At 42.8% G+C, this 17,189-nt stretch overlaps 1 protein-coding gene across 1 annotated transcript in view; it reads right to left on the reverse strand.

Moving 5' to 3' along the window:
• The window catches only part of EML6 (EMAP like 6), a 352,660-nt gene that overhangs the window by 130,857 nt on the left and 204,614 nt on the right, over window positions 1-17,189 (reverse strand). Inside the window, exons 13-16 of the mRNA XM_060187640.1 lie at window positions 15,464-15,570; window positions 11,679-11,797; window positions 8,035-8,221; window positions 2,209-2,314 (exon numbers count right to left, since the gene is read on the reverse strand). Of these exons, the coding sequence (XP_060043623.1) occupies window positions 2,209-2,314; window positions 8,035-8,221; window positions 11,679-11,797; window positions 15,464-15,570 (519 nt within the window). The remainder of the gene's footprint in view (window positions 1-2,208; window positions 2,315-8,034; window positions 8,222-11,678; window positions 11,798-15,463; window positions 15,571-17,189) is intronic.

A 17,189-nucleotide genomic window follows, 5' to 3' on the forward strand; every position in this document is an offset into this window, starting at 1 on the left:
TGTGTGCGAGGACCTGGGTTCAAGCCCCTGGTCCCCACCTGCAGGGGGAAAGCTTCACAAGTGGTAAAGCAGGGCTGCAGGGCTGAAGGTGTCTCTCTGTCTCTTTTCCTCCCTATCTGCCCCCTCCTGTCTCAGTTTTTCTCTGTCTCTATCTAATGAATAAGTAATAATTTTAAAAAGTCGTTCAAGAAGTTATGGGATATATAGTCCATGGACTACTACTCTGCAATCAAAAACGATGATATTGGGGCCAGGTGGTGGCACACCTGGTTGAGCAACATGTTATAGTGTGAAAGGGCCCGGGTTTGAGTCCCTGACCCCACCTGCAGGGGGAAAACTTTGAGAGTGGTGAAGCAGGGCTACAGGTGTCTATCTCCTCCTTCCCTCTCAATTTCTGGCTGTTTCTATCCAATAAATAAAGATAATAATAATAATAATAAAAAAAAGTTGATCTTCTAAAAAAAAAAGATGATATTGTGTCCTTTGGGACAAAATGGATGGAACTGGAGGTGATTGTGCTTAGCGAAATAAGTAAAGAGATAAAAAGCCAACTACCAGATGGTTTCACTCATATGTGGGATCTAGACATCTGATTTACATGAACTTGCAAAAGGAAAGAAAAAAATGCAAACAAAACAGAAGCAAGCAAACTAAGACTTATGAGAACTATGGTGGTTATCTTCGGGACAGTGGGGATACAGAACTTTGGTGGTAGTATGGTATGGAGCTATATCCCCAAACCTTACAATCTTGTAACAAACTATTAATGAAAAAACTATATGTATATGTTTAGACAAGAAATTATTTTTCTGTAAAAACTGTAGACTTTTTATTTGCTGTCCTAATTTCAACAATTATGATTCTTAGTAATTTCTTACATCCCATCTTCAATTCTATCTTACGGAAATGGTTTTTACCTGAGGAAAATAAAATTCCTCAGTTAAGTGTTTTCACAAGGTTGTATTCAAATTTCACACTGAAGAGATGGAAAGGTCAGTTCTATTTTAGCACATAAGAAACTTATGTCCCAAATACTAATGTAGAGTGATTCTCTCCCAAGAAGTTTCAGACCTCTCTATAACTTTTTTTTTTTTTTTTTTTTTAATTTTAAGTGCTGAGCTCTCACCTACTTGGATAGATAAAATGGAGGTTCTGAGTCACAGTCAGATATTTGCAACTAAGTCTTTCCACAGCAAGGGCTACACTGGGTTTCCACGGACTCAGGCAAATGCAAAACAGTTTGAGCTCTGGATAATGACTTGGGAGAGAGGACAAGAAAGATGAGGAAAGGAGATGGAATTTAAAGGTCACATTTTGGGGGCCGGGCAGTAGTCCAGCAGGTTAAGCATAAGGACCGGGACAGGGATCCGGGTTCCAGCCCCCGGCTCCCCACCTGCAGGGGGTCACTTCATGGGTGATGAAGCAGGTCTGCAGGTGTCTTTCTCCTCTCCCCCTCTCTATCTTCCCCATCTCTCTCCATTTTTCTCTATCCTATCAACAACAGCAGCAATGGCAACAACAAGGACAACAAAATGGGAAAAAATGGCCTCCAGGAGCAGTGGATTCATAGTGCAGGCACTGAGTCCGAGCAATAACAATGGAGGCAAAATAAAATAAAATAAAATAAAACAAAATAAATAAAGGCCACATTTTGTGTGTATATATGTGTAGGGGGGTGTCCCAGTGAACTGAAAGGGATTAGAAAGGAAAGTAGGCAATGGAACAGCTCAGCTGTCAACAGCTCAGGACACATATGCCTGTGGGCTTGGGTTCCATTGTCACTAACACTGCCATATGCCAGAGCTGAGCAGTGCTCTGATCTCTTCCCTCTCATGAAAACACACACACAGGAGTCGGGCAGTAGTGCAGTGGGTTAAGTGCACGTGGCGTAAAGTGCAAGGGCCTGCATAAGGGTCCCAGTTCGAGCCCCCGGCTCTCTACCTGCGGGGGAATTGCTTCACAGGTGGTGAAGCAGGTCTGCAGATGTCTCTCTTTCTCTCCCCCTATCTTCCTCTCTCCATTTCTCTCTGTCCTATCCAACAACGATGACATCAATAACAACAACAATAACTACAACAACAATAAAAAAGGCAACAAAAGGGACAATAAATAAATAAATATATATATATATAAACACACACACACGCATGCATACACAAGTCTTCAAAACCACCAACTACAACTCCAGTAGAAGATGGACGGACTTACCCGAGAAGTCAAGAGCACACACCCCCCTCTGATGTTGTCCTTTCAGCAGTGACAAGCACTTGAGAGTCTGTGTGTCCCACACGTGGATCGCAGCATCTCTTCCAACCTTCAGTAACAGAATCAGAGTTATGAGCTGGGAAGAATTATAATGAGAATGATTTTGTTCCTAGACTCAAGTGTTGCTTGGAAATTAAAACGCACACTTGGAGAGTAGGGAGACCTTCAGAAATTCCCTGCTCCCACTCCATCCTTATTCAGATGAAGAAGCCAGCTGAGGCATGGGGACACCATGAGGTTTTTCTTGACACTAAGCTGAGTGGGTCTCAGCAGAGCCTAGCCTGCAGCCTAACTATAAGTTAAGGGACTTTTAGAACGCTGACCCAAATGTCCACTGAATTTTATTTTGGTCTATTAGTCCTTCCTCCCTTCCTTCTTTCTAGCCTTCCTTTCCCTTCTTCCTCTCCTTCCTTCATTTTTTAAAATATTGTTTTTTCTTTTTCTTTTAGGGGCCAGGTGGTGGCACACTTGGTTGAGCACACATGGTACCATGTACAAGTCCCCAGCTGCTGGAGGGAAGCTTCACAAGTGGTGAAGCAGTGTGGTAGGACTCTCTCTGCTTTCCCCACCCCATCTCTCTCTCCTTCCCTCTCAATCTCTGTCTCTATCCAAAATAAATAAATGTAATTTTTTTCTTTTAATCTCAGACAGAAACAGAAAAGGAGACAGACAGAGAAGGAAAGGGGAGAGGGGGCTGGGCGGTGGCATAATTAGTTGAGCACACATGGCACGAAGCTCAAGGACAGATGAAAAGATCCCTGTTCCAGCCCCCCCCCCCCCCCCCCCCCGGTTGTTAAAATTCGGAGGGCTCTGGCTGGGCGGGCTAGCTTCACAGGCGGGTAACAGAGACGCAGAGACAACGGCTGGGCAGGGAAGCTGTATTTCTTTATTCAGGAACAACGATTCATAAACTAAGACAAACTAATCACCAAACAGAACTCTGCTGTCTCTTTGCAGTGGCGGCAGCGCAAGCACTCTCTCTTACTCTTGAACTCAGGAACTCTCCAACTCTGGAACTCTGGAACTCTCGTACTGGGGAACCCTCTGAAAGTCGGGCCCTCTCGAACTCAGGAACCCTCTCTCGGGGTTCCTTGGGGCGGGGCCAAGCGGGCCCGTGAAATTAACTGGACTGATCCAATTCTCTTGGCGGGGGAGGGCTAAAACAAACCAATGTAAAGCATACGACACCCCCCACAGCAGGGGGTTCGATTCACAGGCAGTGAAGCACATCTGCAGGTGTCTATCTCTCTCCCCCTCTCTATCTCCCCCGCCTCCCTCGATTTGTCTGTCCTATCCAACAACAACAGCAATAACCACAACAACAACGATAATAGCCACAATAAACAACAATGGCAGCAAAAGGAAAAAAAACAAAAAAGAGGGAAGAGGGAGAAAGATATATACCACAGCACCTCTCCCACAGCTCACAAAGCTTTCCCCTTTGCATGGTGTTCCCATGTGGTGGACAGGGGCTCAAACCTGGGTCCTTGTGCAAGGTATAAACTCTGTCCCTGTTATCTTCCCTTTTTTTTTTTTTCCCCCTCTTCACACTAGAGCTTCACTGCTCACAGATGATGCTTTCTCTCCAGATATAGAAAGGGGCAAAGAGGCAGAGAGAGAGAGAGAGAGAGAGAGAGGCCATAGCACCAAAGCTCCCTCCCATGTTATGGGGGCTGAGCTTTAACCTGCAACGGGCACACAGCAATGCAGTGCACTATCCAGGTGAGCTCGTTCCCCCCTGCTTCCCTGCTCTACTCACACAACAGCCCACATTTTGGTGAAGGAAGTCGCCTAGAAATGGTCATGGCACCATCCTTAGAGCTCCTCTACCTATTGTAATTATCTTTCCCCACCCTTAAAAGACTGCTGTTGATCTCCTGAAAATAAGTTTCAAATGGGTTGGGGAGACAGCATAATGGTTACGAAAATAAGCCTGAGGTTTTGAGGTCCATAGGTTCAATCCCTAGCACCACCATAAGCCAGAACTGAGCTGTGTTCTGGTATATATCTCTCTCTCTCTTCCTCTGTATCTACTCTTCCTCATTAAAATAAAATAAATAAAAATATTTTTAAAAAGAAAGCTTTAATTAAAAAAAAGAAAAGTTTCACAGGCTGGGAATATGGATCAACCTGCCTACACCTATGTCCAGTGGAGAAGCAATTACAGAAGCCAGATCTCCCACCTTCTGTATCCCAGAAAGAATTTTGGTTCATAGTCCCAGCGGGGTAGAAATGATAGGGGGAAGATGACCAGAGGGCTCTGAACTACAACTCCATCAGGATCTAGAAAGAGAAGAGGAAAAGGGGAGGGACATTCACAGGTAGTAATAGGTTTATGTGTGACCTGGAAAGGAGAAGATGGGACCATGAAAAAGGGGAGGGGACAAATATATACAAATATAGACACATAGTTGTAGAAATAATAGTCAACCCATATCTGCAACTTTAGAACTGCTGTATCCTCCAATGGAGGGGTTGGGGATACAGAACTCTGGTAGTGGAAACAGTGCAGAACTATCCCTGTTATCTTGTAAATTTATTATTTTATTATTTTTTATTATCTTTATTTATTTACTGGATAGGAACAGTCAGAAATCAAGAGGGAAAGGAGAGACAGACAGGAAGAGAGACAGAGAGACACCAGCAACACTGCTTCACCGCTAGCAAAGCTTTTCCCCTGCTGGTGGGGACCGGGGACTCAAATCCGGGTCCAAGTGCATTATACCATGTGCGCTCAATCAGGCGTGCCACCACCCGGCCCCTCATCTTGTAATTTTATAAATCATTATTAAATCACTAATTAAATTAAAAAAGAAAAAAGAAGGTGAGTTTCATGGCTTAACCTCACCATCAGTGTGGCTTCTCCTGGATGGGACACCAGTTTCTATCACACTACTTCCCAACAACTGGGAAAATCATGACCAAATGTTTTTTCTCACTGATAAAATCCACAGGGGATGACAGCTTCACTGGGGAGAAATGAGCCATAGAATCCTGTGCCAGGTACGTTGGTTGGAATATAATGAAAATATGCCTACTAGCTATCTACAGAACGGAGAACCCCCCCCCAACTCTTCATCTGCACTACTCCAGCCTTTAGGTTCATGATTAGTCAACAACTTGTTTGGCTTTATATGTTAACTCTCTTTTCAGCCACCAGGTTCCAGATGCTAGCATGATGCCAACCAGACTTCCCTGGACAGACAACCTCACCAATGTGTCCTGGAGCTCTGCTTCCCCAGAGCCCCACCCTACTAGGGAAAGAGAGAGGCAGACTGGGAGTATGGATTGACCAGTCAATGCCCATGTTCAGAGGGGAAGCAATTATAGAAGCCAGACCTTCCATCTTCTGCATCCCACAATGACCTTGGGTCCATACTCCAAGAGGGTTAAAAAATAGGAAAGCTGGGAGTCAGGCGGTAGCACAGCAGGCTAAGCACACGTGGTGCAAAGTGCAAGGACTGGAGGAAGGATCCCGGTTCGAGTCCCCAGCTCCCCACCTGCAGGGGAGTCACTTCACAAGTGGTGAAGCAAGTCTGCAGGTGTCTATCTTTCTCTCCCCCCTCCCATCTTCCCCTCCTCTCTTCATTTCCCTCTGTCCTGTCCAACAATGACAACAACAATAAGGCAACAAAAGAGAATAAATATCTTTTTAAAAAGTTAAAAAAAAATAAAGAATAGGAAAGCTATCAAGGCAGGGGATGGGATACGGAGTTCTGGTGGTGGGAATTGTGTGGAGTTGTACCACTCTTATCCTATGGTTTTGTCAGTGTTTCCTTTTTATAAATAAATAAATAAATAGGGGGTCGGGCGGTGGTGCAGTGGGTTAAGCGCACATGGCACAAAGCGCAAGGACAGGTATAAGGATCCCAGTCCAAGCCCCCGGCTCCCCACCTGCAGGGGAGTCGCCTCACAGGCGGTGAAGCAGGTCTGCAGGTGTCTATCCTTCTCTCCCCCTCTCTGTCTTCCCCTCCTCTCCCCATTTCTCTCTGTCCTATCCAACAACGAACAACATCAACAATGATAATAAATAATAACCACAACGAGGCTACAACAACAAGGTCAACCAAAGGGGGAAAAAATGGCCTCCAGGAGCGGTGGATTCATGGTGCAGGCACCGAGCCCAGCAATAACCCTGGAGGGAAAATAAATAAATAACCCTGTGCCTGGCAGCAAAACCTGCTCAACTCCTCTGACAGCCCGTGAAGCCTGGCTGCTCCCGCAGTGGCTACTGACATATTCTTCTGTCTCCACACAATCACAGCACAGAATATGGTGCCTCTCTACAGGGAGTTATGGAAAGGAGAAATGTTTTCTGCTTTGTCTTTTGAGGGAAGGTTAATCAGACTCCAGCCACTTGGCAGTAAGAAAGACGGTAAGTCAGCATGTCCACTAGTGACATTTTCCTTTTGGAAGATTACAAGTGACAGGAAAGCTAAGGATTCTTCTCTCCCGGAGTGCCCTCAACTTCATGAATGGATCTAGTGAGTGCTGGGTTAGCAAGCCTGTTGAAAGGCACCCCCCACACTAACTCTCCTCCTCATGTCTCTTGGAATTTGTGACTTAGATATTAAGATTTAACTGTCATGTTATCTGCAGTTAAAAGTCATGATGTTGTGGGTGTAGTGTGGAACTATAAATTGTAATCCTACAATCTTGTAATAAGCTATTAATTTAAATGTTTTATTATCTTTATTTTATAGAGAAAGCCAGGAATTGAGAGGGTGATAGGGAGGGAGAGAGACAGAGAGATACCTGAAGCACTGCTTCACTACTCACAACAGGTTTCCCCCTGCAGGTGGGGACCAGGGGCTTGAACTCGGGTCCTTGCACACTGTAACATGTGCGCCCAACCAGGTGCACCACCACCCAGCCCCGTAACAAACTAAGAACAATAAATAAAATTTTAAAAATAAAAGTCATAAAAGCTTCAACAATAATTTAACCTACATTGAATACATTAAATCTGCAACTCCTGACCCTCATGCTTATTTATACTAAGTTTTAAAAAAGATTTTATTGAGTTATTTATTGAGAAAGATAGGAGAAGAGAGAGAAAGAAGCAGACATCACTCTGCTACATGTACTACTGGGGAATCGAGCTCAGGACCTCGTGCTTGAGAGTCCAATGCTTTATCCATTGTGCCACCTTCCAGATAATATATTAAGAATTTCTTCAAATTCTAATTTTCAGGTTTCTTTTAAGATATAGAGGCAGAGAAAGAGAGAGAGAATAAGAGAAAGGGGGTGAGAGAGAGAGAAAGAGGAAGAGAAAGGGAGGGAGGGAGAGAGAGAGTGAGAGAGAGAGAATGTGTGTGTGTATGAGAGAGAGAAAGAGAGAGAGAGAGAGAATGTGTGTGTGTATGAGAGAGAGAAAGAGAGAGAGAGAGAGAATGTGTGTGTGTATGAGAGAGAGAGAGAGAGAGAGAGAGAGAGAGAGAAGCTTCCTTCAGTGCTGTGCAGTCTGGGCTCAAACTTGGGTTGCACAGCTGCCTATCCAAGTGAGCTATTTCACAGGCCTTTCCTTTGTTTTCTAATATAATAAGTGGTCTCAATTCAGAATTAAAGGGTGGAGTAGATAGCATAATGGTTCTGCAAAAGACTTTCATGCCTATGGCTCTAGGGTCTCAGGTTCAGTCTCCTGTACCACCATAAGCCAGAACTGAGCAGTACTTTGATAAAAAAAAAAATTAAATCCCCTTTCTTTACATAGAGCCCCACCTTCCTACAATTCTCTAACTAAATCCGTGTGAGAGGCGAGCACCACACCTGCCCGGTGGCGACGTAGTCTTTCACTGGGTGGATGGTCAGGCTGAGGATGTCGTCGTCGTGTCCCAGGTACAGCCTCTGCGAGTGCTGCTGCCGGTTGTAGACCACGCCCACTGCCGCAATGTGGTAGACCACCTCCCCAGCTTGTGTGTACGACAGGTTGTTTCTGCAGTCGTAGCCTCTGTAACTGAAGCACAGCCCCGAGAGACACACAGCAGTTGGGTGTACAGTGAAGCAAGCAGGGCAAAGCCAATAATGCTGAATGGATGCACTAGCACAACTGCAGGGGTCTGTCACTGGCCGGGACAGCCATCCATTGTCAGAGGGAATGTGAGGTCCTCTAGCAGCAGTATAGCAGGACTCTCTAAGGCGGAGTGGGCACTCATCGTTTGGATGGACGCTCTTTCCAGGGACTCAGCTACTAAATGTGCAATGTATGTCTGTTGTCTTTATTATGAAAATCAATCCACTGGAGACCACACCTGTGACCAGGTGCTGTTTTTCCCTTCCCCACCTGTTCTTCCTACCGTTTGCCTTCATCTCACTTTGGGAAGCCACTCCTCTTGTCTCCCTGGAATGCTACTATGGTGTACTACTGAGGAAACAGAACACCTTCTAAGGACATGGACATAAGGGGACAATTCAAAACACAAGTGCTGAAGCAGAAAGTGAGCAAATACAGTGACTGGATAAGAACTCTTTTGGCATGTTAAATGATCTCCAATGCTTAAAGGGAGTGAAGCAAGATTTTATTGGTCAGCTGATATCATTAAATTACTTTTTTCTAGTGACCTACTTGGGGGCCTGTATCTCAAGAGCAGTTTAAAGAGTTGAGTAACACTGCCCTAATGAAACTGTTTCCATTCCTATGCTTGTAACAAAGTTTTCTCAATCTTTCCATCTATTAAAAAATGAAAAATGGGCAGAAATCACTGTCATGTTCTAGCACTAAGCTCTATGCATGTTGGGAGTCGGGCAGTAGCACAGTGGATTAAGCACACGTGGCGCGAAGTGCAAGGACCGGCGAAAGGATCCCAGTTCGAGCCCCTGGCTCCCCACCTGCAGGGGAGTTGTTTCACAAATCGTGAAGCAAGCCTGCAGGTGTCTGTCTTTCTCTCCTCCCCCTTCTGTCTTCCCCTCTTCTCTCCATTTCTCTCTGTCCTGTCTAACAATGACAACACCAGCAACAACAACAATAATAACTACAACAACAGTGAAAAACAACAAGGGCAACAAAAGGGAAAACATATTTAAAAAAAGATCTATGCATGCATATTTGAACTCATGGAGAAAAAAAAATTCAGCTTTTTTTTTGTTTATTTTCAAAAATTCAGCTTTTTTTTTTTGTTGTTAAGTAACTGTCTGTCAGAATGTTCTCCATACTGATTTGATCACCTATGCTTATGACTAACAATTGTAACAATAATTTATTGGAGCAAAAACATCTGTTAACACTTGTCAAGTAGAAACATTCCAACAACTCCATAAGTAATTAAAAATAATACACTAAGGGAAGTCAAAAAAGGTGGAGTTGATTTTAAGGACACTCAACCAAGTATGTCTAGAATATTATAGTGTCCACATGTATATGCATGTAACATTTTAATGTTTACATTCTGTCTTTCATTCTAAGTCTTCAAAACTTGGCATGTGGCTTGCCCTCCAAGCCGACAGTTCAGTGCAGACAGACTATGGCACTTCGAGTGGCCGGTGGCCACAAGGCGATGCCACATCCAATGGCACAGGCTTAAAGTCTTATGGCCACAGGAACTTAAAATTGAACTTAAATGGCTTTTTCCCTTGCATAATGTATGACTGGGCAACCAGTAAGAGACTTCTACCATGAGAAATCTTAGCTAAATCTCAACAAGGATGAAGTTATGTGAGAATGCAATAGGGACAATGAAATATAGGAGAATGGAGAAACAGAATGGAAAAAAGTGTTCAAGATGAAACTTCAACAGTGTCAGATCCCCCACTGTCAGAGAAGCATTTGTTCATCAATTCTGAATGTCGATGGTAGTTGAAATCAAATACCTTTGGCATTGGGAGCCAGGCAGCGCAGCGGGTTAAGCGCACGTGGTGTGAAGCACAGGGACTGGCCTAAGGGTCCCGGTTTGAGCCCCTGGCTCCCCACCTGCAGAGGAGTCGCTTCATAGGCAATGAAGCAGGTCTGCAGGTGTCTATCTTTCTCTCCCCGCTCTGTCTTTCCCTCCTCTCTCCATTTCTCTCTATGTCCTATCCCACAATGATGATATCAATAACAATAATAATAACCACAACGATAAACAACTAGGGCAACAAAAGGGAAAAAATGGCCTCCATGAGCAACGGATTCATAGTGCAGGCACCGAGACCCAGCAACAACCCTGGAGGAAAAAAAAAACAAAAAAACAAAACAACAAATACCTTTGACATTTAGGTTCGACTGGATCCACTAAATAATGATACATCTGTAAAACACTGGCCAACAGGGGGCCAGGCAGTGGAACAACTAGTTAAGCACACACTAACTACAGTGCTCAAGGACCAAGGTTCAAGCCCCTTGTCCTCCTCCCCACAACCCTCAGGGGGAAAGCTTCATAAGTGGTGAAGCAGGGCTGCAGGTGTCTTACAATTTCTCTCCCTGTCTATCTCTCTCTCCCCTCTCAATTTCTTTCCATCTCTATCCAATAATATATAAAATAAAATTAATTATAATAAAACACTAGAAAACATAATTTTCACAGCCACTTAAACTTCTTATGTTTTAGATACCAATTTAAAGTACATCAGTCTGTGCACCATTTTCAAACTTCAAAATTATCTTAGGTACATGAGAGAGAGCAAGTGTTTGAAGAAACCATTGTCCTAGGTGGGGTCAGCAGAACAGAGTAAAGGCTATGGGGATAAAGAAGTAGATTTGATTTAAAACGCTTACTATTTACTTCAAGACCAAATATGATAAATCTGTTCTAAGTATTGTGTGTCAATCCACAGTATGGAGCTATCACAATGTTACTGCAGATGATGCATCTATAAATTATGGAATTACTGCACACTAGCTGGACTTATACTCAGCCATTCAAATAAAATGAAACCATCATGTGAAAAAAAAAAAGAAAAAAAAAGTAGATTTGAGGAGTTGGGGGGTAGCGCAGTGGTTAAGCGCAGGTGGTACAAAGCACAAGGACCAGTATAAGGATCCCAGTTCAAGCCCCCTGCTTCCTACCTGCAGGGGAGTCACTTCACAAGCAGTGAAGCAGGTCTGCAGGTATCTATCTTTCTCTCCCTCTCTCTGTCTCCCCCTTCTCTCTCCATTTCTCTCTGTCCTATCAAACAACAAAGACATCAATAACAACAACAATAATAACTACAACAATAAAAAAGGGCAAAACAAAGGGAAAATGAATAAATAACTAATTAAAAAAAAGAAGTAGATGGTGGAGAGAAAGAAGTGACATAGTAGTGAGTACCTGGACTATGTCCATGAGCATGGAAGTTCATAAATACATATATAGTCTATAGACACTGTGATGGCCATAGCCCATCAGCTAAGAAACTAGACAGTCACAATTAAATTATGAAAAATAAAGTAGATTGGAGAGAAGTTTCAGCCAAAATCAGGGCAGACTAAGTAAAAAGGCCCTTAACAGGCCACCCACCCATGTATGAACTGGAGTTTCAAGCTGTCCTCAGGAGCCTTTTCTCGTCTGAGGAAGGGGACTGCGTGGTTTTTCTCTTTATTCTGTTGCTTTAGCTGAGGTAGATCTTCTTTGTAAACCTTAAAGTATAACAGAAACATTCAGTTGAGATCCTTCACATCTCAAAACATTATCTTAGTAGACCCAAGAAATCTTAAATTACAGAAATTTACGCTGGAGAGAACAGAAGAAGTTAAAGATGGTTATATGACAGAAGGTCGTAATATAAAGGGGTCAAGGGCCAGGGAGTGGCACACCTAGTTAAGCACAAACATTACAGGATGCAAGGACACAGGTTCAAGCCTCTGGTTCCCACCTGCAGAGAAGAAGCTTCACAAGTGGTGAAGCAGGGCTGCAGGTGTCTATCTCTCTCACTCTCTATCTCCCCTCTCAGTTTCTCTATCCAATAATAAATAAAAATATTTTAAAAATAATATAAAGGGGTCATTTCATCCAGAAGATATAACAATTCTGAATATTTATGTACTCCACACCAGAATATCTATAAAAATATGTTATGGATTATAAACCTTCACTTACAGAAGTGAAAAGAACATATAAAAAAAAAAAGAAGTGGATAGCTGATTTGAACACTTAGGCAAAATGACTTTACAGAGAAACACAGACGATCCTACCCAACAGTAGTGAAATGCACATTCTCCCCAAGTGCACAAAGAACCTTTTCTAGTACAGATCATATACTGGCGACAGACTAAGTCTCACAAATGCACGTAGAGAGAAGTTAGATCCTTTCCTACCATGATGGTATGAATTGGTAAGAGTAGAAAGGAAGCTGGGAAATACCTGCATACTAAACACTGGACTCCTTGAACAGCCTACCAATCACTGATGAAGTGAAAAGGGAAACTGAAAAGGTAATCTTTAGACAAATGAAACTGGAGACAAATGTATTCAACTTTATGAGATGCAATGAATACAGTCTTACAAGAAAGTTTATCGCTATCAATGCATATACTATGGGGGAAAAAATCTCAAACAACCCATATTACACCTCAGTTAGCTGAAGGAAGAAAATGATAAAAATTAGAGCAGATACACATAAAACAGAGATGAACAAGACAATTTTGAAAAGCATAACAAAACATACAAGTTGGTTCTTTGAAAAGATAAATGAGACTATGAGATCAAACTTTACCCTCTGCTAAAAAAAAAAACAAAAACATGAAATACCTCTAACTGCTATCTAAAGTTTTTTTTACTAATTAGCTATAATGTGTCTTAAGTAATTTACTTCTAGAAATATATTTTCTGGTAAATAAGAAAGGGAAATATGAAAATTATCAATGCAATGTAAACATATTTTGCTATCATTAATCTCAAGGCTAGGAATATTTTGATGATTTTAGCATGGGCTGACAGAGACTCAGAGGTTATAAAGGCTCCTGTGCTAAATATGAAGAGATAAGGCCTAGGTCAGATCAATGGGGTAAACAGTTAATGGTATTTATATACTTTCCTCATGTTTAGGAGCTATTCTCTGCCCTAATCCAGCTTTCTAGTCTTGTTCTCAACTCTTGACACCATATTCCCAGACAATACTTTTAGTCCACCTGCATGTTAGCTACAGGGGTCAGGCAAAAATTACTAACGTCTTGGGCCACATGGAACATACTTAAAATAGGCTTCTTGGCTTCTTTTCACGCAAAGATCCCTAGTTTCACTTGCTCTGTTCCTACCTTTGGGATCCCGTTTTTCAAACAATTTGCTTTATATCTTACCACCTTTGAGCCACCAAGTTGCAGATGCTACTAGGACATCTTCCTGACCACCCTGCCCCCAGCTGACGACCTTATCAATGCATCCCAAAGTCTCACCTCTCCAGTTACCTACCCCATTAAGGAAAGATAGAAACAGAGTGGGGGACATAGACCTGTCAATGTCCATCTCTAGTGGAGAAGCAATTACAGAAGCCAGATCTTCTACCTTCTGCACCTCCAAAAGAATTTTGGTCCATACTCCCAGAGAGGGATAAAGAATAGGGAAGCTTCCAATGAAGAGCATGGGACACAGAACTCTGGTGGTGGGAACTGTGTGGAATTGTATCCCTGTTATCTTACAATCTTCTTAATTATTACTAAGTCACTAGTAAACTTTAAAAAAAAAGAAAGAAAAATTTGGACTTCATAAAACATGGTGATCACTCTAAAATTATTTGCCTTTCATGGCCTTGTGCATCTTTTATTATTTTTTAAATTTTTATTTATAAAAAGAAAATACTGACAAGACTATAGGATAAGAGGGGTACATTTCCATACCATGTCCACCCGCAGAGCTCCATATCTAATCCCCTCCCTTGATAGCTTCCCTATTCTTTATCTCTCTGGTAGTATGGACCCAGGCTCATTGTGGCAAGAGACTGGCATACTTTAATGATGACTCTTTAGTCACTACCAGGCCACCCCATCACCTGGGAGTCCCGGGATTCCCACACCAACATGATGGACCTAGACCTGTTAATAGATCCCTCTCTCCACTGTCACAGGTCATCTCCATCAGGAACAACATAATGGACCCTTTGTGGGCCCCTATAGGACCTTGCCCTCAATGTGGATCAACAATGGTAGAGAATGTTCCATTCTTTGAAGGGAGGTTGGACAACATACTCTACCTACTACCCAAGGAAGATGGGTTCTGAAATTAGTGCAGCCTGGAATGTTCCTAACAGTGACCACAGAATGCAAGCTAAGACCTATGCAGATCTGTTATTTTTTGAGCAGAGCACTGCCAAAGATTGAACTTTGGAAATCAAAGGCTCTCAGGAATACATTTTTTTTTTTGCATAAGCATTATGCTACCTCCCCAGACACCTGAGACCTTGACAGTTCAGATTCTGTGATACAGAACAAAAATCTCATTCCTAAAATGTGCTAAGAACAGTTACTATAGTTTGATTTAAATGTACATAAAAGTCAATCTTTTGGGGAAGAGGAGACGATAGCATGATCATGCAAAGAGACTCTCATGCCTAAGCTCCAAAGTCTCAGGCCCTGTACCACCATAAACCAGAGCTGAGCAGTGCTCTGGTGAAAAAAAAAGTTAATCTTTTATTTACCAAGAGATATCAACTAAATGCATAAAATATAATCTATTAGTAATGTCTCATCTTCATAAAGAAAAGGTTTCATTTGATGAAAGCACATTACTAAAATATTCATGAAGTATTACATTATTACAATGAAGTCCCTATTTAGGATTTGACCTCGTTTTTAATTTATTTATTTTTTTAAAGATCTACCTGAACTCATGATGTTTTCATACTATGTGCACTTAGCCCAGAGTCCACAACCTGGCCCCCAACTCATGATATTTTCATCAGCTCAACTACTTTACAGCACTGAGTTCTAGTGCTGAGTTTCTACCACTTATTTGTACAATCCTTAAAACTTCTGTAGGCCTCAAATTCCCATCTATGGAACATAATAAAAATACATTCCCTCTGGGAGTTGGGCAGTAGAGCAGAGGGTTAAGCACAGGTGGCCCAAAGCGCAAGGACCAGAGTAAGGATCCCGGTTCAAGCCCCCTGCTCCCCACCTACAAGGGAGTAGCTTCACAGGCGGTGAAGCAGGTCTGCAGGTGTCTATCTTTCTCTCCCCTTCTCTGACTTCCCCTCCTCTCTCCATTTCTCTCTGTCCTATCCAACAACAACAACATCAATAACAATAAAAATAACTACAACCATAAAACCCTGAGTTTGAAGGCATCTGCCTTGCTTCCTGCTTACTGACCTGGCGATCATAATTGATTTGTGTTTCCTGTTCAATATCAGAGTCCAGCTCAGGCACATCAGATAAATCTGAATCCGATTCTTCACTGTAGGAATCCGTGCCGCCTTCTGCAAAAACACAACCCATGAGAAGCAGGCAAATTCTAAAAGTCTACATAGCCACAGGTTTTTTTAAAAAAAATTTTAATATTTATTTATTTTCCCTTTTGTTGCCCTTGTTGCCTTTATTTTTTTATTGTTGTTATAGTTATTATTGTTGTTGTTATTGATGTTGTCATTGTTAGATAGGACAGAGAGAAATGACGAGAGGAGGGGAGGACAGAGGGGGAGAGAAAGATAGATACCTGCCGACCTGCTTCACCGCCTGTGAAGCGACTCGCCTGCAGGTGGGGAGCCGGGGGGCTTGAACTGGGATCCTTGCGCTGGTCCTTGCGCTTCGTGCCCCACGCATTTAACCCACTGCGCTACTGCCAGACTCCCAAAGATTTTTTTGAAAATATTTTATTTATTTATTCCTTTTGTTGTCCTTGTTTTATTGTTGTAGTTATTGCTGATGTCATCGTTGTTGGATAGGACAGAGAGAAATGGAGAGAGGAGGGGGAAGACAGAGGGGGAGAGAAAGACAGACACCTACCCTTGTGAAGCAACTCCCCCACAGGTGGGGAGCTGGGGCCCCGGGAATCCTTCCGCTGGTCCTTGCACTTTGTGCCACGTGCACTTAAACCACTGCACTACTGCCCAACTACCCAGCCAGAGAGTTTTAATTAAAATAGTTTCTTTCATTTACCCTAATAAATAAATTTTAAAACCCAACAACTATATCATGCATTTTCTTTCTTTCAAGTTTCAGTTAAGTTCAGCACATCCCTCACCCAGAAGCACCAATATATGAGGACAGGTTTTGTTTATTTTTTTAAGATAGAAAGAGAGAGACCACAGCATCAAAGCTTCCTTCAGTGCAGTGGGGGCTGGACTCAAAACCTGGGTCGTGTACACGGCAATGTAGCGGACTATCCAAGTGAGCTATTACACCAGCCCTAGGACAACTTTTTTTTTTAAATATGTATTTATTTATTCCCTTTCATTGCCCTTGTTTTATTGTTGTAGTTATTCTTATTGTCGTCGTCGTTGAACAGGACAGAGAAATGGAGAGAGGAGGGGAAGACAGAGAGGGGGAGAGAAAGACACCTGCAGACCTGCTTCATTGCCTGTGAAGTCACTCCCCTGCAGGTGGGGAGCTGGGGGCTCTAACCAGGATCCTTATGCCTGTCCTTGCGCTTTGCACCATGTGCGCTTAACCCACTGCGCTATCTACCACCTGACTTCCTAGGACAACATTTTTTAAAAAAATTATTTATTCCCTTTTGTTGCCTTGTTGTTTATTGTTGTAATTATTATTGCTGCCATCATTGTTGGATAGGACAGAGAGAAATGGAGAGAGGAGGGGAAGACAGACGGGGCAGAGAAAGATGGGACACCTGCAGACCTGCTTCACCGTCTGTGAAGCAACTCCCCTGCAGGTGGGGAGGCGGGGGCTCGAAACCGGATCCATAGTCCTGTCCTTGCACTTTGCACCACCTGCGCTTAACCCGCTGCGCTACCGCCTGACTCCCAGGACAACTTTTTAAAATTCCTCTCTCTGCAACCCAAATTTGAACTCATATATATGTTCAACATGGAAGCAAAAATTGGAAAGGCTATATGCACCACTATGTTTATAGCTGCTT

The sequence above is a fragment of the Erinaceus europaeus genome, chromosome 3 (assembly GCF_950295315.1).
Source record: "Erinaceus europaeus chromosome 3, mEriEur2.1, whole genome shotgun sequence".
Lineage (NCBI taxonomy): Eukaryota > Metazoa > Chordata > Mammalia > Eulipotyphla > Erinaceidae > Erinaceus > Erinaceus europaeus.